We start from the raw sequence: 24,382 nt of genomic DNA, 5'->3' as shown, positions 1-24,382 counted from the left end.
TCAAGGCTGTATTGACTGAGTATTGGCTGTTCCTTCTTGTGTTGTTAAACCCTCCTGTGATAGCTGGTATGGTCTGTAGTGGGGTACTAAAGTATATGCTGTGAAGGAAAACAAAGGCATGAAAACCCGCAAAGCAATCTTTGAAGGAACATGCATTTTCATTTGCAATGTGTTTTGTTGATTCTCTCTGTTTCCCCAAAAATTTTTGACATGACACAATCACAAATAAAAACAGAGCAAAGAAAATAGCATTCTTTATTTTGAAGTCATATCTTCCATAGATACAAAACAGACATTGAAAAAAAAAAAAACATTTTACAGGCAGAAGGCATCAAACATGAATCTGTTTAATAGCCTGAATATATTATACAAAAGGCACATGCTTTAAATCAACTAAATCTTTGTATGAACATCGTTTCCTATAAAAAGTGCCGTGTGGCTGGAACGTTTGAGTCAGTTTGCCGGTCAACAGTCGAGACCAGACAAAGGAAATATCAGAGTACGTTTACATTCACACCAATAAACCGATCATAATCCGATTTCTGGAGAGATCTGATTACTCGAGTACTCTTATAAATAGCATAATCCAATATCCCATCATCAGATTATGAAAAACAGATAAACACACCTAGTTTTTGCCCTATTTATGCAGTGCCAGTATACTGTTGACATACTATTGTATATACAAATGTATATGTTGGTAATGATCTAGTACAGTTTCAATTTAAATATATCTCAACTCATAAAAGCGAGTAAGCAATGAAGGAAGGCAGAGCTCAGTGATTCATGGCTTGGCAGCTTGGACTCATTCAGTGTGGCAATATAGGATATGTCTATGTGTTATTTTTTCATGGCAATCGATAACTTCTAAAAAACACATTTTCTGCTGCTATTATTGTTTATCATAGTAAAGAAAGAATTTAATCTAAATAAATAAAGGAAAGAAATGAGATATGTAATGCTAGCATTTTTATATTTTCCATGATAATGTTTAAGGAATTTAGGACACTTTGAAAGTAGGGGTCCATGAAAGAAGTAATGCAGTACGGGGATCCTTGGCATGGCAAAGTTTGGGAAATCCTGATATACTGTTTGAAGAATTCTGATGTTAAAAATTGGTTTCCCAAGTGGTCTCCCAAGTGTTTAAAATCACTTAAGCATTGTAAATAATCCAGTGTGCAGCCAGCCTCAGACTAGTTAAAGGAACAGTGTGTAAAAAAGGAATATTGGCATCATCTAACAGTCAGATTCTAGATTGCAATGCCCGCTTTTGGTGGAAACTGTGGCAACCAGTGGAATAAAAGAATGGGTGTGTTTTATTGGTTGTTTGCAATCATGTGTTCCCAAATGTCCATTGGAGGTCAGGAAGTGGGGGACAGCCATTAGGATTGAATGTGAATGTAGGAAAGTTAGTGCTTAGCTGCTCCAAATGGGTCTCTATGCTGCAATCATCATAAAAAAATCTACATGCATCGATAACGATCCCAACACTTTACAAAAAGGGATTTTTATCACAGTTTGACAGATTGACCAGGTGTGGAGTACTTGAGATCAATACCACAAATACTCAGTCCTGCAGTCATTCTTATACATGTTGTGTGTATAAGATGTGGTCTGACTGTCATTCAAAGTTTCAAACAGAGCCTATGTTCCTTCAATGGCTTGATTGCTTAATGAAAGCTTCATTTTCATGACAATAAATAGGTATTATGAAAATCAAAATATTGCATTCTGTATATTTCTATTAATAGCTGCAGTCATCAAATTACTTCAAATCAAATCCTTGATCCGTAATGAATGTGTGTATGTGCATGCTCCAACCCCATCACTAACAAAAATCCCACCCCCTCCCAGAAAACAATGCCAAGGCTATGCCCACCACTATTGTCAACCACCATGGAAAGGAATCCTTTAACCTGACATTTCAGATAGAAATCAAAAATCCATGGCATGGGATATATGTCATATGAATCTGGACAAAACCCCATAGACAGTGAAGGAAAGTAGGTAGAGGCAGAATCTTCTGAAAAAACAAACAAAAAACTCAAGAGGGTGCATTCATGCACACTGCAGTGGCAGTTTAAGTCCAAGATGCTGTCTACAGTTTGGATGGAGGGGAAAAGGAGTACCCACTGCGAGGAAGGAGAGCCTTCTTCCCTTTTGCTACATTCTACATGTGTGCGATTCTGGTTTACAGGTTTTTCTGCTAAAAAGCTAGGCACTGAAATTTACCCAACTCAACGAGATCCGTTGTGTCAAATTAGCCCATAATAGTCAGCAACTATGTAGGATGGGGGGTATAAATCTAAAAGATTTTCTTTGTCTTCAGAGTCAGATCTTTAAAACTCTGTTTAAGGGCATGACTGTTGTTACTGCAGTAAAAGCTAAACAAGGGTTAGTGGTAGTAAATTCTGAAAAAAAGGAATTAGTTCGCCAATATTATGACTGACAGATACATATTTTTGCATGTTGATATGTTCGGTGGGGGGTGGGGGGCTGGGAAAATATTTTCATCTGCCAAAGGGGGGGCTGTCATGAAAAGTTTGGGAACCACTGTATTAAGTGTGCACAGCCCCAGAGAGTAAACTGCATAACACAAACTCACAGGCAGCACCTGTCATGTCAATACACAACTCCAAACTATCAGTGGAGCCAGGTGGTAAACTGGTTAAACTGGTCAATTAAACTCACCATTGATTAAGATTTGCAGTCGCTTCAACTAAACCATGCCCAAAGTTTCGGTCTCTTTCTCTTCAAATGACGCTGATCGGTTCAGTCTTTCCCAGATTGATTACAGACAAGGAATCTGAACAGTCCATGTGCTGTGCAAGGTTAGAGAAATCATGTAAACCAGGTTTGTTCTGATAACATTACTGAAGTGCATGTAAGTGCATGAGATCAGGTTATAATCTTTACCCGATCATTCCCAGTAATTGTATTGATGTGATCATGTAAACATACTCAGAGATGAAGTTTTTCTGCTGTAGACTATGTGTAGACATCTAAATCCATGTGACTGTGTGGGTCCATAGATTTATCTTCATCAGTGTTTACACCAACAGTCTCTGTGTGGGCAGTGTCACGCTGATTGTCCTTAAGACTGACATCTTTTTCAGTAGCATCTGCAGGAGTATCTTCTTCTCCTGTTAGAGTGTTTTCTTCATCCTGAATATCAGGTTCAATGGTTTCCATGACTCTAGCGATGTCACCCTTTTCTATAACAGGCACGTTACTACACATGTCATGTGCAGCATCGAAGAACGAGGTCTTCCCGTCTGTTTGATCCTGGTAGGTTTGCATAGTGTCAGTAGAGCTACTGGAGTCTGAGATCTGCTCCTTTGCCGTTTCGAAGGATTCAGTAAAAATACTGTCACTGTATGAATGACTGGCGATGGTTTCTGTCTCACAGGCGTCCACAAACAGTCCGTCTGTATCAGGATGATCCCCCTCAGGATCTCCTTTTCCTTCAGTATGCCCTGTAGAAATGTCTATACATCTATCCTGTGTGTTTCCATTTATTGTACAAGCTTTAGGTAGAGAGTTTTCTTCATGTTTTGTATTTTCACTTATACTGCTAGAAATGCTTTTTCTCTCCACCAGACTTTCTGCACATTCCTCATCAAAGTCTGTTTCCTTCTTTTGGCCAGACTCTGAGTCTGCATCGTCCACGTTTTCCTTTCCCACAGCAGCGCCTTCCACTCCGGCCAGCAATCTCTTCAGGCTCTGGGCTCTGTCTCTGTAAACTTGGCACAGCTGAGCGTCGGGCATGTGGTTGCCGTGGATCTCGGCCAGCTTCATGTACACCACGTAAAGAGCCTCAGGGTTGGCCTGGTCCTCCAGAGCAGCTGCAAGAGCCAACTGGAAATATCCCACTGCATCAAAAGCATCCTGTAGATAAAAGAGAACAGAGGTAACAACAGGCAAAATTTAAAATTAATATCTTCCATTTAAGAGGGCTAATTTTATTGATCACATGTACTAAGAAAAGCCAATTGACAAACAAATGTGTTGCTCTGTTTGCCATGACAGAGCTATCATGGCAGAAAAAATGTGTCTCGCTTATAGCACTAGGATAAGACATTTATTTGCCCCATTTTTCTGCTATTTGACCCTTCAGCACTCACAAAAAGCAGCACTGTTCTTTCCAGGATGGACCAGGATGTTACACCAAAGACTAACACAGCGGTCCAATAAGACTATCTGCCTGTCATGACACTAATGTAATTATCTCAGGTGGCTCGAACTTAGAGCTGACAGATCATGTAGAGCAAACAGATGAGTCCTCCATTTGGGTTGTAGTTTGTTTTGTTTTTGGGCCGATCCCATTTCTACCTCTTAACCCCTTTGTCTACCCCTTCCCCTCGCCCCTTGAAAGTGGTAACGGGTAGTGGTGAAAACCACCTTCCCTTAGGGAATGAGACACCACTTCATTGCTATTCATCAGCACAAATTGCCGATAAACAGTGCATCATCAGAAGTGACAATAAATCTTCAACCATCTCACATACTATGAATCTTCGTTTTGTTCTTCTCCATATATTTATACAGTTAATAGCCACCGTTTACACATGTACATACAAAAAATACAATAAACTCCCATGATCATCTATAATCAATGCGGAAAATATTTACATTATGCGCCTCCTTCGTAGTCCGTTAGGCCATTTCACAAGTAAACGCAGTGCATGGTGGGAAATTCATCATACCCCTTGGTTTTAAGTGTAGTCCTGAAAAGTCTTCGTTTCAAAGGCATGGGTTTGGGGCATTCAACCAACACACCCACAGCATCCGAAAGCATGATATAATATACTAATAGTCAATTTCAAGTAAAATCAACTAGTTGTGCAGGTACTTAGCCATTTTAAGTTTTATCAACTTAATTATTAGGGTAAACTACACTGTGGGAAATGTCCCAATCCAACTAAAAACAAAGTATTTTCTGCAAAGCTTTGCATTCTTTATCAACTTTTCACTTTTTTCTGTTTCTATTGTGTATTGTGGTTGATCCCCACAGGCAGGACTTCCCTTACTGAGACAGTAACCTCACTCATGGTGCAAAGAGTCTAATGCTCAAAGGCATTCTAGGAAAACTCTTTAGATTAAGGGAGGATTTTCAATAGTGACAACAATTACATAAAATGTTAACCAGACACGCAAGATGGATTTGTTTCAAACATCCATCTGGAAAACCTCCCATAGACAGTGTTTGGGAAACGGCAGATCCTTTGAAAAAGAACTGAGAGGGTGATTGGATGAACGTTCTGTCTTTCACATCTTTACGGGCCAATCAGAGCAACAAAACACATGAAATAGCCACTACCGAGGTGCGCCACGACCAAGGAGTAAACTCCATAGAGAACTGAATAACGCAAACCATGGCGACTATAGATATGCCACTACATGACTTTTGTCGTCACTTTCAAACCGGGCCCAAATGGTTCAGATGAGAGCTTTTCGAGATGGATTGGCCAGAGAGAAACACGGAAACAGGCGAAAACATCTGCTTTACAAGGTTTATAAAGTCACTAGTTGAGTACTTTTTAAACTAAAAATATGTTCTATCAACACAGAAAAATAGAGCTGACTTTGCTGATTTCAAAGTTAACACAATTTGTTTTTTAACAGCTGTTCAGTCTGATAGTGCAGGACAATTATGTGGTTCCAAGTTCATGTAATTAGATGCATGGTTTCTCCTCTCCACTACTTTATCAAGAACAGCCAAAGAGGGAAACAGACATTTTTAATGCTCTGCCCACGTGTGCAAAGATAAATGCATTTTTACAGATTTGCATCATATTACAAAGCTGCAGACTTTCTACAATCAAAGCAAATTTGTAATTCTGGGCCTTGAAAACCTAGGCTTTACCTTATGAATCCAGAAACATTAATAGAGCTGCACAAAAGTTAAAATTACAGAAATGTTATGTTGTACTCCTTTTTACAGTGCAGGCAAACTTGGCTCAAGCACATGCTCAGACAACTCTAACTGTTAAATTTCTTCTTCTTTTTCTGGTTGTTCGAATCTTGCTTTAATCTAATTAACGCCACCTACTGGACAGTGGTGTAAATCAGCAAGTTGGCAGCCCAGCCCAAGATGTTACTTTTTACTTTAAATTGACTTAACTTGAAACAGCCTCAAAATGGTTTCCTTCACCCTGCAATTAAACATTACTTGGTAAAACAGTGAGTATACATGTAGCCTACTTAATTATCAAGTAAAAGTAAACTGATTTATGTGAGTCTTGATAGCTATCAGGGTTTCCAGTGTACTTACAGATGTTTTTCATGACTGAAATTTTGGTCTGGTTTTTAATTTCACAGCCTTCTGTCAGACAACAAACCTTAAATACTTACTTTAGTTTATGTACTTTGTTGTTTTACCTTCAGTTTATGTAGAGTGAGATTTCCCAGTCGGCAGTAAACCTTAGTGTAATATCGAGCCTCCATGGGGTGCTGCAGCACTGGTGGACAGAAGGACAGAGACTTGAGGTAGTAATTTTCTGCCATCTCATACTGCTGCAGGCTGTAGTAGACTGTAGCCAGCCGGTGGTAAGCCGTCCTCTCATTCTCACGTACACCTACAGAAAATCAGAGAGGATGTCTGCTGAGCAATAATGCCCCTTTACAGCAACTGCAGGACATCAGAACTTTAAAACATCAACAATGAGCTGTCATTGTCATTGTACCTGTCTTGTTGGCGATCTGAACAGCCAGCGTTGCGTACTGCAGAGCTTCGTCCTGCTCTTCATGGTTCATTAACAACTCTGTCAGTTTACTCAACAAACGAAACTCTGAATGGATGTCCTTGATGCTCCGTGCAAAGGGCAGACTGCCATCCTAAAGAAAAGGAGAATAATGCTATATTATGTTCAAAATTCTTCCAGAGCATTGCAAAATTCTGCCTCTTAGATTCATTGAAAGTGATATCTTTATTATTATTGTACATTATTCAAAAAAACTGAGTGTCTGTGAGAAAAGAAAACTGCACAACAGCAGCAGTAGCGGTAGATCGAGGGCAGGGTCTGCCATGTGCAAATTTGCAACACAGCATAGTATGTACAGATGCTTTTCAATAAATTAGGATATCATGAAAAAAAAAACATTTTTTTCTGATTTATTTAAGAAGTGAAACTCCCAATTAGATTATTAATTCTTCTCATACAAAGTGAAACATTTCAAGACTTTTATGTTTTAATCTTCATGATTATAGCTTAGAGCTCACAAAAATCAACTTTCTCAAAATATCCATCCATCCATTTTCTATACTGCTTGCCCCGTTGGGGGTTGCGAGGGGGCTGGATCCTATCCCAGCTGTCATTGGGCGAGAGGCGGGGTACACCCTAGACTGGTCGCCAGTCAATCACAGGGCTGACATATAGAGACAGACAACCAGACACACTCACATTCACACCTACGGCCAAATTTAGAGTCACCAATTAACCTAACGAGCATGTTTTTGGTGCTGGGAGGAAGCTGGAGTACCCGGAGAGAACTCACACAAGCAGAGGCCCTGACTGGGGGGTGAACCCAGGACCTTCTTGCTGTGAGGCAACAGTGCTAACCCCTGCAAGGCCCTCTCAAAATATCATATATCACAAAACATCAGTCCAATAAAAGGATTAATGATACAGAAATGCTGACCTTCTTGAAAATTATGCTTATCTATGCACTCAGTAATTGGTTCGAGCTTTACACAAATTGCTGCATCTCTGTGAAGTGTCGTGAAGCCAATCAGTCCGTGGCACTGCTTGGGTGTTAAGTTGCTCTGATAGCAGCCTTCAGCTCATCTGTACTGTTGAGTCTGGTGTCTCTCATCTTCCTCTTCACAATTTCCCAGAGATTCTCTTTGGGGTTCAGGTCAGGCCAGTTGGCTGGCCAATCAAACACAGTAACACCATGGTCAGAAAAACAATTTCCGGTAGTTTTGGCTTCACTGTGGGCAGGTGCCAAGTCCTGCTGGAAAAGGAAATCAGTATCTCCACAAAGCTTCTCAGCAAACAGAAGCATGACATACTCTGAAATCTCCTGGTAGATAGCTTGCAACATTGACTCATCACTGACTGCGGAAACCGAAAACACTGGACTTCAGGGACCTTGGATTCTGTGCTTCTCTGATCTCCCCCCAACTCTGGGATGTTGCTTATCAAATGAAATGCAATTTTTTTTTTACCTGAATACAGGACTTTGGGCCACAGAGCAACAGTCTGCTTCTTGTGTGCGAATAGCCTGCCTTTTTCAGCAGTGACCCTCTGCGGCTTACCCTCCTTGTGGAGGGTGTAAAGGATTGTCCTCTGGACAACAGTCAAGTCAGCAGTCTTCCCCATGATTGCAGTTGTATGTACTGAACCAGAGTGAGAGAATGCAGGCTCAGGAAACCTTTGCAAATTAGGCTTTCCCACAATATTCTAATATTTTGAGATGGGGGATTTTTTTAAAATTTTTGTGATCTCTAAGCTGTTCTCATCAAGACAAAAAAGGCTTGCATTGTTTCTCTGCATGAGCTGAATCTAGAATTAATGGAAATTTAACTTTCTGAAGTAAATCAGGAAAAAAAACGTTGCTTGATATTCTGTTTTTAGAGATGTTCCAGTATATTGCAGCAGAGTATAAAAGATGTGATTTGGAACACACGGTATATTTCTGGAAAAGAAACTCAAGGGGCACACGTGTAACCTGCTGAAAAATTGCCATATGACCTTTCTAGAGATTTCCATGCAAAAAACAAAACAAAACAAAAAAAAAAACACATCAAATGTGCTTTAATTTAGCTTCCTCTTACCCTGTAGAAAGGAAGTGAAGCCATCCTGTTCCTGTGGCCCTTAAAGTAAACATCTCCTGCCTCCTCATAGATGCTCATGGCAAAGTTAGGATCTTTCATCCTGAGGGCTGTCTTCACTGCTGCCTGCAAGAACAAAGAAAATACTGATTTAAATAGGAAAGAGAAAACTGTAAATGCTCCAGTATTAACTCAGTTTGTTATCCCCTTGTTCTCACCTGAAGATACATATCTGCCAGCTCGTCCTCTAGGATCAAATAATAAATGCGTCCGACCTGGAGCCAGGTCTCCGACTCCTCCTCCCTCTTTCCCAGGTCGATAGAAATCCTGAGGCTCTGTTTGGTGTAGTCCAGAGATTTACGAGATGATCTGTGAAACAGAATGGTTAAAAACCAGAGTTACTGTGGCGATAAACATGGAGAGAGACTTAGAATGAGTGTGACAGAGATGCAGAAACTGACTTCTCAGTGTTGAGAGAGAGGTAGAGGCTGCTGAGGATTTCCAGATACTCTCCCTCCAGCCTCTTATCCTTTAGCTCTCTGGACACAGACACACAGTGCTCGTAGTAGACAATACTCTGACCGTACAGCATTAAGTCCGCATACAGCCGACTCAGCACCTTGGCTACCACCATCTGACCTGCGGGACAATGCAGCAGAACTGTAACATCTAGCAGAGATTCACATTCATAATGAGTTATACATTTATGATACTGAGCAGGCCACCAACAGGAATAGCCGGGCCCCTGAAAGATCCTGTGTCTTGTCAGCAAAAGGCAGGACTCTTTTCCTGCTTATGAAACTCTTCTTTTGAAAAGTGTATTTATATGTACTTACTGTGTAAGTTTCTGGCATGTAGAGCAATGAGCAACCCCATTTCATAACAGGCCCTGATGTCCTGACTCTTCCCCCTGTCTTTGTAGCTCCTCCCGAGCCAAAGGTAGGTCTGAACATGCTCTTCATCAGTGGGGCTTTCACCCAGATCCATGAAAATATGCAAGGATCTGACAAGAAACATAACAATAAATCATTTTTAGTGAACGATGTTTTAGAAAGTGGGTGCTTGTCAGTGGAGGGTGCCAAAGCAATGCATCACCAATCTCCTCAAGGGGAATGGCAAACCTTCAGTTCACTGAATCAGAATAAAAAAAGTCCATGTGTTAGAAGTTACTCCCTGGTCTCATGTGTCCAGCTTGGGCCCCCTTGATTCTCATGAAATGATGCACATTTGCTCCTCACCAAGACAAGACATAGGAGAAGAGGAACATTATCTTAGCTCTGTGACAGCTAACGTGCTCATGAGTGCATTACAAACCAGCTGCCAGTGGGTGGCAGCAAAGAGAGATACACCAGTGGTTACAAGGAACTCTGCATGATCAGACAGCTTCACCATATTGGATTGACATTTGTATCTCTTTTATGTATATTTAACAATAAAACTTGAAATTTTTCAATATTTTGCAAAAGTAATGTTGGTCCCGCCTCTTTCTGGGTGAAAACATTCCATTAAAATGAATGACGGTAAATATAAGAAAGGGTCTTTAGCAGTTTAAAAGCTTGAAATACAAAAACTATGAAGTTTATTAGGATCCCAATCCAGCAGCCAGTGAGTTAAACATAAAAATGATGACTTTTCTGAACAAGGATCAGTATTGTAACATCATAAAGTGTAGTTAGTGAAACATATAGCATTTTCCATCAGGGTTTCTCCACTGTGGAACAAACTGCCTGAGGAGAAAAGGCATGCAGAAACAGTCAGATCTTTCAAATCACCTCTGAAAACTCATTTTACTCTTCTGCCCACTCCTTTCTGCATGCTATTTCATTAGTGTAATATTTTTTCCATAACTTTATTTATTTATTTTGAATTTATCTCTTTGAATTTGTAAGATAAATTTGCTTTTTTCCTCAATTTTTAACATGTTGGAAATAAATAAATCAATCAGTTTTTAAAGACGTTCTTTTATGTGATATCGTCTTCTTATTTGGCTTTTATCTTCTAAATTTTTTTTTTTTTAATCATTTCACACACTGGTTCCCAACCTGGGGTCTGGGACCCCTAGGGGTAGCCAGAGATCTAAGGGGGAGCACAAGGCTTTGTCTGCTTTGAGGTTGTTAAGATCAAATGGGCATATACAGTGCTTAACAAATTTATTAGACCACCCTAACCCTAACCAAAGTAAGGTTCATGCCACAGCTGCCCTAAATTAACAGCATTGGTAATTACCAAAATCATTTTTTATGTTTCTGCGATGGTTAATACACCAATATGTAGAAGATCTTTGACCCAAAAAATATTTTTAATGCTAAAATGGAATTATTATTGTTATCCATGAATTTTCAAATTGACTGATTTACAAAAAAGCTGAAAAAATAGTAAAGCACATTATTATTTCTTGATTGATATGTCAAATTACAGTTAATTACTTGCATTTCTGAACAGAAAAATGAGTTTTAGTGGTTGAATCTTATGCTTGATTCATTTCTGACTTCTCAGAGAAGCCCAGTGAGCCGGCTCAAATTTGGGTATAAAAAGGTGAATTCAGTTTGAAATTCCTCATTCCTGTTCAAAATGGTAAAATGTGAAGGGCTCACTGAAAATGAAAGAGTTCACATTAAAGCACTTCAAGATGCAGCTGTGGCATAAACCTTACTTTGGGTGGTGGTCTAATAAATTTGTTAAGCACTGTATTAACTAAGATCATGGCAAAATTTTACTTAAATAGTTTAAACAAATTTCTTTTGGTATAATAAACATGAATAAATCTATTTTCTTTGGGGTTTGTCTATGAAACAACTAAATTGATGTTGATCTTTGACAGTAATCGATCACTTTTTAATTCTTGTGGGTCTTGGGGGGCCCAGCTTTTCTTAGACATAAGTTGGGGGGGGGGGTCCAAGAAAAAGGATGGGAACCATTGATTTTTAAATTCCTCTTAATCTTTCACTTGAATTTCCCTGCATGTCAAAGAACTTCGTAAACCCTTGTTTTTAAAAGTGCTATTCATATAAAGTTATTATTATATTATTAATATTACTATTATACTGTAGGTGTATATGAGCATTTATTCCATCTGTCTCAGTCAACCCAGACAAACAAGCCCATAATATGACCAGAGATGTCATAATCTGAGATCAAATACCTTACTGGTGTATTTTAACTACATTACCTGAGTATGATCTGAACCCTTAAAATTAATTAAATTCGATTTGTCATTACTGAAGAATCTCTGAACAGGCAGGCGATCACTGGTGAAAGATTCTTCATATATCACTCCTCAGTCTCATCTTTGACCACTCCACCCCTCACTATTTTGTGCCCAAAGCCAGAGAGGATGAAAACAAACCACATCTCCAGTTGACACGGTTTTCTAATCTATCATCATTCAGTCTCTGGGCTTGTTTTCACTGAGACTGAGGCGTGATCAGTGGACAGTAGGCATACACTGACCTCTTGTGCTACATTTAATCATTTTGTTGGTCTAACATTTTTAAGTATTAGACAGAGATCTAACCTGACAAGGAAGCGTTCAGCCACTAAAGATGCCCCCACATCCAGAGCCAGGCATCCGAGGTTAGCCAGTGCCAGGGCCTGGTTCCTCTGGTTTCCGCTCTCCCTGGAGATAACCAAAGCAGAGTGGAGATGGCAGCCTGCCTCTTGAATGCAACCCTGCCGCCTCAGACACAGAGCCAGGAGGTTGTGGATCACACCTCGTTGTGTTGAACTGTCTGTGCCCTAGAGAAGCAAAGATTGGAATAATATAAGCCGGTATAATAAACCTATATGATAAATATTATGATTTATAGCACCATTTCTGTAACCTGCAGCGATGTGAGCAGTGGTTGCAGGACGCTCTGAGCCCTCTCAGCCTGACCGGTCAACACCAGCAGCCATCCGAGCATCACCGATGCCTCAAACCCTTCCTCCTCATTGATGTTGCCTCCAGTTTCTACAGCTTGCTGAGCACAGCACACAGCTTTATCCAGAGCGTTGTACTGCTGGTAAACTGAAGCTAAGCCCTGACACAGGTCCCTCTGGGTCTTCATGTCCTCCCCTCGCTCAGCTATAGCAAGAGCCTGCTGAAGGTAAACCACGATCTGAGCAGGCAGAAGGGAAGTCCCTTCCTTCCAGCATGGGTTCAGACGTACAGAGTTCTTGATAAACAACTCGATCCTTTGGAAGGCATCGTGGAGGGAATGGTCTTGTCTTGAATCCAAGCTGAGGGCAGCCAGTGCTAAGTAGGGCATGTATTTACGATGATAGAGCCAGCTCAAGAGCCAGTTTAGGTCCAGGGGAGCTATGGGAGGCCCCTCAGCACCAGAGAGGGTGATTGAAAGGAACTGGAGCCGCTCAACAAAGGGAAGAGCATCATCAGTCTTACGGAGAAGCAAAAAGAGGCAGGAGATGAGGTAGCAGATGCGGGCCTCCAGGTGTTTGTCTCCCATCACCACTGCTCTTCTCAGGAGCAGCGTGAGCAGCTCGATCTCATCTGTGGAGGTGAAGGTGTGGCATGGAAGGCAGAGGAGCAGGGCGCTGGCCTTCTCCAGAGTCTGAGGCAGTTTGTCAGCCATTTTCTGCTTCAGGTAGACGGCAGTGAGGTTTGTGAAGAGAGCAATGAGTAGCGGCGTGTCAGAGAAACTGTCAACCTGAACGCTGAGGGCCTCCTCATAGTAGACACGAGCCTGAAGAGAGGAGGAAAGACACAGACAACATTTATATAGCCAGTTGGTGCTAGCAGTCTCACAATTGAAGTGGAGATCACCTGAGCACAGTGAATATGTTTCAAGGAACTGTACTATTAAGACACCTGTGTCTGGAAGGTCCAGTCACTGGTTAATCAGCATTCCTGGCTACAACTACACAGAAGACAAAAGAACACTCCAAGCAGCTTGGAGTAAAGGTTATTGAAAAGTACAAGTCAGGGGATGGATACAAAAACATTTCTGAGGCACTGAACATCCCCTGGAGTTCAGTTAAATCCATCATCTAAAAATGGAAGAAAATGGTTCATGTGTAAATCTGCCTAGATCAGGTCGTCCTCACAAACTGAGAGACTGTGCAAAAAGGGGAATAGTGAGAGGGGTCACTATGATCCCTCTGAAGGAGTTACAAGCTTCAACAGCTGAGATGGGAGAGACTGCATAAAACAACTGTTGCCTGGGTTCTTCACCAGTCAAAGCTTTACGGGAGAGTGGCAAAGAGAAAGTCACTGCTGAAGAAAACTCATTAAATCTGGACCAGAGTTCACCAAAAGGCAGGTAGGAGACTCCATGGTCGAGTGGGAGAAAGTTCTTTGGTCTGATGAGACCAAAATGGTGCTTTTCTGCAGTCAGACATGATGCTGTGTTTGGTGGATACCAAACATTGCACATCACCACAAACGCACCATCCCCACTTTGAAACATGGTGGTGGTAGCATCATGCTGTAGGGGTGCTTCTCAGTCTGCAAGGAAGCAATGGCTTGGGATATGCAAGACAACAACCCAGAGCATACAGCAAAATCTATACAGAAATGGTTTAAAGACAACATGGTGAAAGATCTGGAGGGGCGGAGTCAAAGCCCAGACTCAATCCATTAGAGAATTTGTGGCTGCACCCTGGGCAAATGCAAATGCTACCAAGCATCACTAATATGATTTAAAATGCTATGCTGTTTACTGATGACTTAAACAAAATGAGATGCTAACAACAGAAAGTACCCTTTTCTTGATTTTATAAATCAATCAACATCCATAAAATTTGGCTTATGGACAAAAGAATGACAAAAATACCTTCTTAATGATTGCTTGCACCGTTAACTAGTAAGGGCACTTTGAAGAGCCTCTCTTTCTCATAACATGTAATTCATCCATTAAAACCAAAATGATGGTTTACTGGGAAATTTGTCATACTGTAAGGATAAACAGCGAAAAATTGACAGGGTTTTTATGGCATACCTTGGTCTTTTAATGACGAAAGACTCGAAAACAGTCCATGGTTTATAATTTTAAGGAAAAATAATATTCCCCAGATAAATATGTACATTTAAGCAGAGCCATTAATGCTTCATTTGCATTGAATTCTAGGTAATGATAGCAGAGATAGTTTGTAATTACATGTTTATATGCATATATTGCCTTTGTAGGTTGCTTGAGATGAAGTACAAACCTGTGAAAACTTTAATTTCCTGGCACACAGTCTTCCCAGTAGGAAGCACGCCCTTCGATGTGCCCAGTGCATCCCCATTCTCTTTGCACACTCCCTGACGCTCTCTAGGTGCCCTGAGAGCTCATCCTCAGTCTTCCCGCTGAAGGTCGCCCACAGGAAAGAGTAGTGCAGGTCATACAGTGGCAGGAAGTCCTCCTGTAGGAAACAACAAGATTTAAGAGGAGTCTCCTTTTAGGACTGAAACAAATGTTTTAAAATCTGTCTTTTTCTTTTACGCTTAGATTTAAAATGTGAAATGTGTAGGGATTAATATCTGTAATGATGAGCTATAATGTGCTTAGATGTGTTGCTTTATAACTGGAGGCTGTGGCATCAATCTCCCATTTCTGACCTTATTTAAACTTTAATGTAATTGTCTTTACTTTGTAGAAATCTTTTTTCACTTTAGCATTAAAGATGTTTTTATGTTTTTTAATATAAGCCAAATTATACTGATTGATTGATAAAATCAATAAAAGGGTAAAACATCCAAGGGGTTGATTACTTTTTATAGGCACTGTGTATTGCCAAAACACAAAAACTCTGACTGACATTTTCTTGCCCTTTCCTTCCCAAACTAAAAAAAGTAATGCAGATACAATTTTTAGCAAAAAAGTGTCTCGATTCTGAAACTTAACAGCCCTATCTATGCTTCGTGACAAAGAAATCATGGAAAACTTCATTCCAGCTGACCTTAAAGTGTTCCTGGTTGAGCAGGGTCAAAGTGGGGTCACTAAGCTCCGACTCGTCCCCCTCCCAGCTACTGTCCTCCAGGAAGAGAGGAGGATCTTCCTGAAACTCATCCAGTTCCCTGAATGTGTCGTCCAGAGTGAAGGACAAGCGCTCCCCCTCCTGTGGCAGAGGATTGTGGGATTGATAGATGGACAGACGGGGGTGGGAGTGAGAGACAGAGGTCCGAGGGGAGGAGTGGTAAGGGGGCGTCCCTCCGCTAGCTTCTGAAAGGACACTGAGACGGGTGCTTGTGGAGACTTTGTGATCTGAGAGGAAAGATTTAGTAGGTACTGAATGACAGCAGAGACTGAAAAAAACATTAAAATTCAAGCTTTCTGAATAAATATAGCCAAAAACAGCTGATTTCTTAATAAACTGTAAGATATTACCATGTTTTGGTCTATTCCTGATGTACATGAAGTCACTCTCATCCAGTCTGTCTGGAAACACACAAGGCAAATCAATTAAAGCTTCAATTTTCCAGCTGGGGATGAAGACGGAAACTTACTTTTCCAAGAGCAACACAGATCAACATTGAAAAAAAAGCACATGTAGCCAAACATAATCTGTTTTTCACCTCTGACCCCTAATTGACCTAAGCCTGCTTTATCAGCCCTGTCAAATCTTAGTCATAGCTATGGCTCCACCTAAACACAGGTTAGCAGTGAGATTTCTATGCAATAATTAGCATTAATAAGCATTTCTATACTAATTCTTGGTTCTGTTGCCACATTCCCTGCTAATTTGTGTAATGACAACTATGCCAACTGAAGCTAAGCATATTATGTAGGAGTTGGAGCTGATGAATATTGATCAGCAGTTGATTATACTGTAGTTTTTGCAAAGAGGAAAAGGGGGGAGACATCGGAGGAGATGGAAAGTATGGCTGCTGATCAGCTGAGGCAGAGGATAGGGGAATTTTAAGTGCTTGTGTCTCCACTAAGAAACATTCAGAGCTTTTCTCAAGAGCCAGCTGTCAGCCAAACAGCAAACAACTCACTTAATTACAGCTGGTTACTTTATCAGTTGATTTTATAAGATAGCTTGACTAATAAAATGCCTCCTATTTTCCCTTTAAGTTTATACTTTGTTGAAATAAATCTGGTAATTTGTTTTAAAAATGTTTCTTTGCAAAATAATCATAGAACTCATCTTATTGTACAATATTCCTCATAAGATATTTCATGTTTGACTGTAATGTAAGGTTTGTGACGTGTTTTTAACTCTGAAAGGCTTTAGAGATTTGTCATTGAATATGAAATCAATAATTTTTGATATCATATAAAAAATAACAAATTTGAGCATTGCATTGCATGTATGCATTTATGCATAGAGTCAGCCATGATAATAAGATATGTCCTGTTATAAAAATAAGATAAATAAAAATAAAACAAAACAAAACAAAACAAAACAAAATTTAAAAAATTATCTGGCTATGAAAACTGGTAAACATTCGAATTAATCTAAGTATTCAACTAAAAAGATAAATGCAAGAAAGGAGTGTTCAACTTTTAATCAAACTGGACATTTCAGTCCAAAAATTCTACATTTTGTAGCTGTAGCAGTGATTATTTGTGTTGGAAGGCTTCAGAGGTGTGTTACCTAGCCTGTACACAGAGCTGATGTCAGAAGAAAACAGTCTCTCCAGCAGGCCGCTGTCACTTAGCTCCAAGCTGCAGGGGTTGACCTGAGCCAGGCTGGCCCTCTCTTCCTCAGTCAGAAAGACCAATTGTCTGTCTCTGTGGACAAACAAAGACAGCTTTATCTCATCGGGTGTCTCCCCAGCCTCCTCACCACATCTATGCTGTCCAGACAGCAGAAAACATTACACTGGATTCCATAAAGACTATCACTGTTCTATACACTATAAACAAGAGTTGACTCGTGGATGTAATCAAGATGAAGAAACTGATATGAGTTCATGCTGCACTTTCTATAAAAAACAACAACAACAGGAGATTAAAAAAATTCTTACAATGGTTTGATATCCAGAGGTTTGACATGAGCCTTGTGTACAAAACCAGTGTGACCAGTGGAAGTGTGCATTCCTATAAACACAGCCAGGCCTCGTACTAGCAGACCCTGGATCTCCACAGTGTCACCTTGACTTAGCTGAAGTTCATCTGGGCTCACTGGGCTGTATTCGACCACGGCGATGCAGGAGCCTGTCACTGAGATCAGAAAAACCAGACCCAGATATGACAGCATTGAAGTAATTATGCAAGAACAATGTCTGATTACGAATACCATGACACAGCATTTTTATATTTAGCCTGCAAAGCATTTTGTTGCCTTTTAATATCCTGCTGAGGAAATTTCAAGGTGGAAAAGCTGCAGAAACTCAATGTGCTTCTTACAAGTGCATAAAGACTGGAGGTACAAGCATGCATCTATAAGCATATAAACAGTGATTCACTTTGGCTGTACTCTGCTGGGTGTTCTGGTAAGCAGGAAGTTGGAAACAATAAAATGGATGACTTCACAAACACCATGTATGACTCTCAGTATTCAGTGACATTAATTTAACTGTGAAAGTCCATGTGAAGAATCTTTACCTAGCAGACTGAGATTAATACTGATGCTTTTTTTATCACCTAGTAAGGCAAAACCCACCATCAGGAAAAGAGTAATTTGATCCCTACATTGTAATCTTAAACACTTGCAAGTGATGCAATGGGGTCAGACAAGAAAATTTGCAGGCCTTTGTTAAAATGGTTTCAAAAGGTTTTTTTGCAGGAGATGTTATGGTCTTCACATGATGCAACACTAGATAGTTTGCAAAAAAAAATCAGTTTTCCTTATTTTGTATATGCTTGCTTTATTTGAAAGTTCTGAGCAGGGGAAATCCCAAGCATGGGTAAGGGTGTCATCAAAAATAATAATTCTGAGATTAAATTTAATATCACTAAGTGACAGCATATTTGTGATTGAACCATATCCATCCAATGATAATGTTAGTTTTCACTATACTGGCATGGTCAGTGTCTTTTTAAAGTTAATTTATCAAGCCTTTATCAAATTGAACAGGATGTTTGCATGCTAAAAAATGTTAAAACAGCAAGACTTTACCTATAGGATGTTCAAAAAGTTCCTTCTCTGTGGGTGTGTATCCAGCGTTGCCTGGGTACTTCCTCAGGAACCACCTTATCAAACAGGAAGTATGGTTCATAAACCAGGGGAACTTCATGTGCATAAATTTACATCATTACCAGAACTGCTTTGTTTACGTCAGCCAACATTTTCACATAAGAATGAGGAATTTAAACTGTTGCATTCAGAGTTGGAGAAACAGAGAAGACGTACTGATAGAAAGGATAAGGCAGTGGCTGCATGGCGTTGACTGGCACCAGGCCGTGGTTTCCTGTGGGGAGCATGGTGCCCTCCCACATGTTGTCCTGCCCCGTGTCCCTCACCATGAGCAAGTCATTCTTTTTAAACGACAGCTGTTCTTCATCATCCTCATCCTGATCGCTCCTTGTGAAAAGGGCTTTAGCAAAGAAGGATCCTGAAAACAAAGATGAGTACAAGTTACTGAAATAAAGCCCTGACACACTGAGAGACAGAGTATATGTGTATGGAGACATGTGAAGTGTCTCAGTCAGCATTTTTTTGCCATGGCAAAAACAACATACTTCAGTTTAGTTTAGGTTAGATCAGCAAAATAGCAGCAACCAGTTTGGCCTCATTCAGTCACCAGCAAATGATGGATGTTTTACATCTCTTCTATTAAGTTAATGTATTTCTCATTACTATTTGCCAGCACTGCAGTCCTATTACATAATTCCATGAAGCATTCTGCCTCTGGGAAATGTTCGGGAGAAAGTAGAGTATACTCAGCCAGAAGAAATCAATATGCATTCCTGGAGGGAAAGTAGGACACAAGTTTTGCTGTAGCTTATTATTCTATGATGTATAACATTTTGACCAAATTACTTTAATCCAGTAGCATCCAAGACTTATTCAAAGCATAACATGTAAATTCAGCCACAAGGGGGGTCTCCATTTAAACAATAGCAAAATATGTTAATAAAAACTATACTCCAAACAGTGTTTTTTTCTCAACAGTAAATGATCTTTTTGGTTTCATGGATGAATTTCTCATAATGACTTAGAAAAGCTGTTAAAAGTGGTCATCCTTGTGGCGCGCCGGTAGTCGAGTGGTTAAGGCGCATGCCATATACGCAGGCGACCCGGGTTCGAATCCAGCCCGTGGCACTATTTCCTGCATGTCTCTCCCCGCTCTCTCCCCTATTTCCGACTCTATCCACTGTCCTATCAAATAAAGGCCAAAAATAAATCTTTAAAAAAAAAAAAAAAAGTGGTCATCCTTGTTACAGTGAGGTACTCACAAAGCATTCTAGGGTCCTTCGCAGCGTTAACCAAGCATCTCTTCTTCATTATGTGGTATTCATACAATTACAGAAGACTGTAGTTTACTGTTGAGTAAGTAGACCTTATGGAGTGCAGATTATGTTGAGCAGACTCCTCAGTCTCATCACAGTGGCTAAGACACGGACCATTGCAGCTATAAAACTTAAGGATTTCTCTGACTTTAAAAACTTTGAATGCAACTACTCAGTTAAACGGGAGTCGTTTTTTAATGAATTTAGGGGGACTTCAGAATTTCATCTCTGCTGTTTGCAGATGATGTGGTTCTAGTGGATTCCGCAGCTGGGGACCTCCAGCAGACACTGGGGCAGTTTTGAGCTGAGTAAGTGGCTGATATGAGACTACGCATCTCCAAGTCTGAGGCCATGAAGCTCTGCCAGGATTGAGGAGTGAGTCTTTGCCCCGGGTGAAGGAGTTCAAGTATCTCGGGGTCTTGCTCATGAGTGAGGGGAGAATGGACCATGAGATCAGCAGGCGTATTGGTGCAGCATTAGCAGTTTTGCAGCTGCTGTACCATACAATTGTGGTGAAAAGGGAGCTGAGCTGGAAAGTAAAGCTTTCAATTCACCATTCAATCTATTTTCCAACCCTCACCTATGGTCATGAGCTCTGAATAATTATTGAAAGAAAGAGGTTGTGGGTTCAAGCAGTCAAAATCAGATTGCACTGGAAGGCGCTTGGGCTCAGCCTTAGAGATAGGCATCTGGAGGGATCACGGAATAAAGGATAAAGTGTCACATTTCAGTAACAAAACCCCATCTGATCAGGATGTCTCTTGGTCAACTTCCTGTAGAGGTCTTCCAGGCCCATCCAACTGGGAGGAGACCCCAGGTTAGACCCAGAACTTGTTGGAGGGATTGTTTATCCCATCTGGCCTGGAAGCGCCTTGGAGGAACTTGAAAATAGCGTTGGGAAGAGGGATGTCTGGGTTGACTTCCTTTGCCGTAACCGCAACCGGACCTCAGATAAGCAGAGGATGGATGGATGGATTTCAGTGCCAAAATACTATATACTGTATCTTTAATTCACTTATAAGATGAACAAACTGATATTTTTTGCCATAAATAGACATAAATCATAATTCTGACTTGTAATTGTAAGACTTCCAACTGAAAACGTTGGCTTCGTGCAGTGAGTTTTTCTGAAGGAGTCTGTCACTTTAATTTGTCCAGTCATTTGGCAGCTTATTCCTCAGGCTTTTACAGTGTTAATTAGGGTCAGTTAAAGTGGATTAAAGGTAAAAAGACCAAAAGGCTTCTGCAGTCTGCTGCAGCAGAGAGTGACAAAATTCAAGGAAATTCATGACAATAAACTCATCTAACATTTAGTCTTTTTGAGAGGATAACACCTTTTACTGACCCTCCTGCAGTAATAGTCCGAGGTAGAGCGTGGCCAGATGTTCCTCGTCCACAGTGACATTTATCTCCAGGTCGCTGAGCAGCTGTGAGTCCAGCCAGACAGACTGATCACACAGGAAGTTCTCCAAGCAGCGAGCCACAAAACCTGAGATAAAGAGCACATGCAAGTCATATTTCTCATGTGAACACTAAGGCATCCTCAACACCACAACCTTGTCATATAACTACTATAATAACTGATCCTTTGTTTGTTCTGACTGGTCTGCTGACCCACAAATCAGAGCGCGCCCTCTCATAGAAAGTGCAGCTGGGCTACCTTCAGTAAGACAAACTTTCGCACATGCAAAATCAAATAACATGGTTAAAAGTTGGAAACTCAAGATGTTGTAAATGGGGAGTATCATTCATCCCATTTCCTAAACGAAAAGTTGATTATAAAAATACCAGCTTTGGGTTTGACTTGCAGTTTAACCCATGGACAATCACAAAGAATACACATCTGGACCTCTATTTTACTCCTTTCTTCTTTGCAAAACTGCTCAAACTCTGTCAAGCTTCATGGGGATCAGGTGTAAACAGCCCTCTTCAAGCCTATCCACAAAGTCTCTATTGGATTGAGCCCTGGACTTTGACTCAGCCACTCCAGAGCATTCATGTTGTTGTCTTTGAACTATTTCCGTGTAGTTTTTGCTGCATGTTTTAGTCATTGTCTTGCTGGATAATAGATCTTCTCCCAAGTGATGGTTCTCTTGCACACTGAAAATGATTTTTCTCCATGATTTTTCTACGTTACAGAATTCATTTTTCTCTCTACCTTTACAACCTTCCAAGGCTTGCTGCCGAGAAGCTTCCCCACAGTATGATGCTGCAACAAGCATGCTTCAAAGAGGGGATGGTGTGTTTTTTTTTTGTGATTTGCAAAAATAGCGTCTTGTCTGATGGCCAAAAAGCACCATTTTGGTCTCATCAGACCAAATAACATTTTTCCCCCTTGGGCAACAGTTGTTGTATGCAGAGTTTTTTCCATCTCAGCTCCTTCAGAGTAGTCAGAGGTGTCTCGGTGGCCTCTCACACTAGTCTCCTTCTTGCACAATCAGTTTCTGAGGACGGCCTGATCTAGGAAGATTCACACATGTGACATATTCCTTCCATTTCTTGATGATGGATTTGAACTCTGTAGGAACCTTTTTCTCTGACTTTGAGTGTTCTTTTGTCTTTATGGTGTAATGGTAGCCAGGAATACTGATTAACCAATGACTGGGAGCTAGTAATTGCAGTTTCCTACCTAATGCAAGGTAAGTTGAAAACTTCCATATCTCCTCCACTGTCTTGAATGTGAGCACGAAGCTATCCTTCTCAGCATGAACGGACACCAGACGTGCAGATAAGTCCTGCAGAAACAAAGTGTCACATTTCAGTAACAAAACCCCATACACTGCCTAAAAGAAAACCACATATATCTACAATTTAAACTATCATATTGCATTATGTGGACCCTCACATCTTAATGCAGCTCATGTTTCCTTTAGAAAGGTCTGAGTAGTGCATTACTACCTCCGTAATGTCTGCACTGTCAGGCCTGGCTGTCACTCACCTTAAAGAGTTGGATGACATCCTGGCTGTTGCTCTCCACCACTCGTAGTCGGGTGCGCAGGGCCTCCTGAAGGGCCCGATCGGGAACCATGCTAGAGCGCCTCCGCCCGCTGAACAACAACACAATTTCTGGGCAAAAGACAAGAAGAATGCTGTATTTAATCACTCTAAGATCCAATTGTATCCCTTTGTGGAATAACATGGACTAAAATGGAATCCAGTGTAAATAAGATTAAAACAACAAGCTTGGAGAGGATTTGGCATCCATTGTCTGAATAAATAGAAAAATAATTTGTTTATGCTCTGTCTGCTAATTGATCACACTTGCACAAATAAGTTCCATTTTCTTGGTTGTAATCAGTGATTTAAATGGGATTAAAGGAAGACTTGAATGAAATTGGCTGTTCTACTTAAAGACAAAACTTTGAAGAGTTCATTAAAGATTTTCTTCGATAGCTCATATTTCAATGAGACGCTCTGTGAGCACAGCGTAGTCCCCGGAGGAAAGCCAAAGCCATTAGAGCCTCTTATTGGACTCAGTGTGGCCTTTTAAATCCTTGTGAGAGGAAGAACCTGGGGAGCGTGATGGATGGAGCTAAACTGCTGAGTGAGTAAAACATTAATAGACAGGGAATTGTGCTTCATCAGTATGCATGAATATAAAGTGCATAAGAAATTATTCTACACTCATTTAGATTAGGTAATGCAAGCAAGCTTGTTCTTCAGCAGAATTATACATGTCAGCGAATGGAAAAAGAAAAGTCTCATCAAATTTACCTGAGGAAAATTTCTCTCCCAGTGACACTTTACTTCCTCTGAGGAAGGCCTCTTTCTTCTTCCAGTAGCTGTCAGGCTCCCCTCCTTCACCCGACTCCACCAGCGGGCCATCATCCTCCTCACCTGCTCCCAAAGAGCAAACAGAAACTCTGTTTTACCTTGTATTAATATACATATTGGTTATTTGGATATCAAGTGGCAATCCTTAATGCTTTGTGTGGACACACCTTATTGTGTCCTGAATAAAGTCTAAAATGTGACAGCTCAGACTGCTAGGCTAGAGTGCCTTAACTTGTGTTCATTTATTAGTGTTGACCCTACGTGTACTGGCAAGCTTTAAAGAACTTCCAATCACGTGGTGTGGTCTGCAGTGTAGGTCAATGGTAAACAAAAAAATCACAGATTAAATTCTGTTGGCGTAAAACTTTAACCACACCAACTTAAGTTTTAATTCAGCTACCATCACTCACGGACAGACACGGCTGCAGCTCATTAGCTGTCCCAGCTGCAGCTAATCCTTTGCAATCAAGATCTCCTCACCTTGTGATAAACTTTCAGACACCACTGTATT

At 40.6% G+C, this 24,382-nt stretch overlaps 1 protein-coding gene across 3 annotated transcripts in view; it reads right to left on the bottom strand.

Annotated features, from left to right (window-relative positions):
- Window positions 1-241: 241 nt before the first annotated feature.
- The window catches only part of sh3tc2 (SH3 domain and tetratricopeptide repeats 2), a 42,794-nt gene continuing 18,653 nt past the window's right edge, over window positions 242-24,382 (bottom strand). For all 3 annotated transcript variants that reach the window (XM_041797365.1, XM_041797366.1, XM_041797364.1), the window contains 20 exons: window positions 23,812-23,934; window positions 23,036-23,163; window positions 22,727-22,832; window positions 21,443-21,586; window positions 18,998-19,199; window positions 18,764-18,837; window positions 17,670-17,865; window positions 17,297-17,433; window positions 16,084-16,134; window positions 15,656-15,960; window positions 14,924-15,118; window positions 12,598-13,458; window positions 12,291-12,511; window positions 9,613-9,779; window positions 9,238-9,415; window positions 8,995-9,145; window positions 8,780-8,902; window positions 6,687-6,837; window positions 6,382-6,578; window positions 242-3,888 (listed from right to left, as the gene is read on the bottom strand). In XM_041797365.1, coding sequence (XP_041653299.1) covers window positions 2,989-3,888; window positions 6,382-6,578; window positions 6,687-6,837; window positions 8,780-8,902; window positions 8,995-9,145; window positions 9,238-9,415; window positions 9,613-9,779; window positions 12,291-12,511; window positions 12,598-13,458; window positions 14,924-15,118; window positions 15,656-15,960; window positions 16,084-16,134; window positions 17,297-17,433; window positions 17,670-17,865; window positions 18,764-18,837; window positions 18,998-19,199; window positions 21,443-21,586; window positions 22,727-22,832; window positions 23,036-23,163; window positions 23,812-23,934 — 4,610 coding nt within the window. In that variant the 3' untranslated portion in view covers window positions 242-2,988. The remainder of the gene's footprint in view (window positions 3,889-6,381; window positions 6,579-6,686; window positions 6,838-8,779; window positions 8,903-8,994; window positions 9,146-9,237; window positions 9,416-9,612; window positions 9,780-12,290; window positions 12,512-12,597; window positions 13,459-14,923; window positions 15,119-15,655; window positions 15,961-16,083; window positions 16,135-17,296; window positions 17,434-17,669; window positions 17,866-18,763; window positions 18,838-18,997; window positions 19,200-21,442; window positions 21,587-22,726; window positions 22,833-23,035; window positions 23,164-23,811; window positions 23,935-24,382) is intronic.

This window comes from Cheilinus undulatus, linkage group 10 (assembly GCF_018320785.1).
Source record: "Cheilinus undulatus linkage group 10, ASM1832078v1, whole genome shotgun sequence".
NCBI lineage: Eukaryota > Metazoa > Chordata > Actinopteri > Labriformes > Labridae > Cheilinus > Cheilinus undulatus.
The sequence above is the reverse complement of the archived record's forward strand: the minus strand, read 5'-3'. Positions and strand labels throughout refer to the sequence as shown.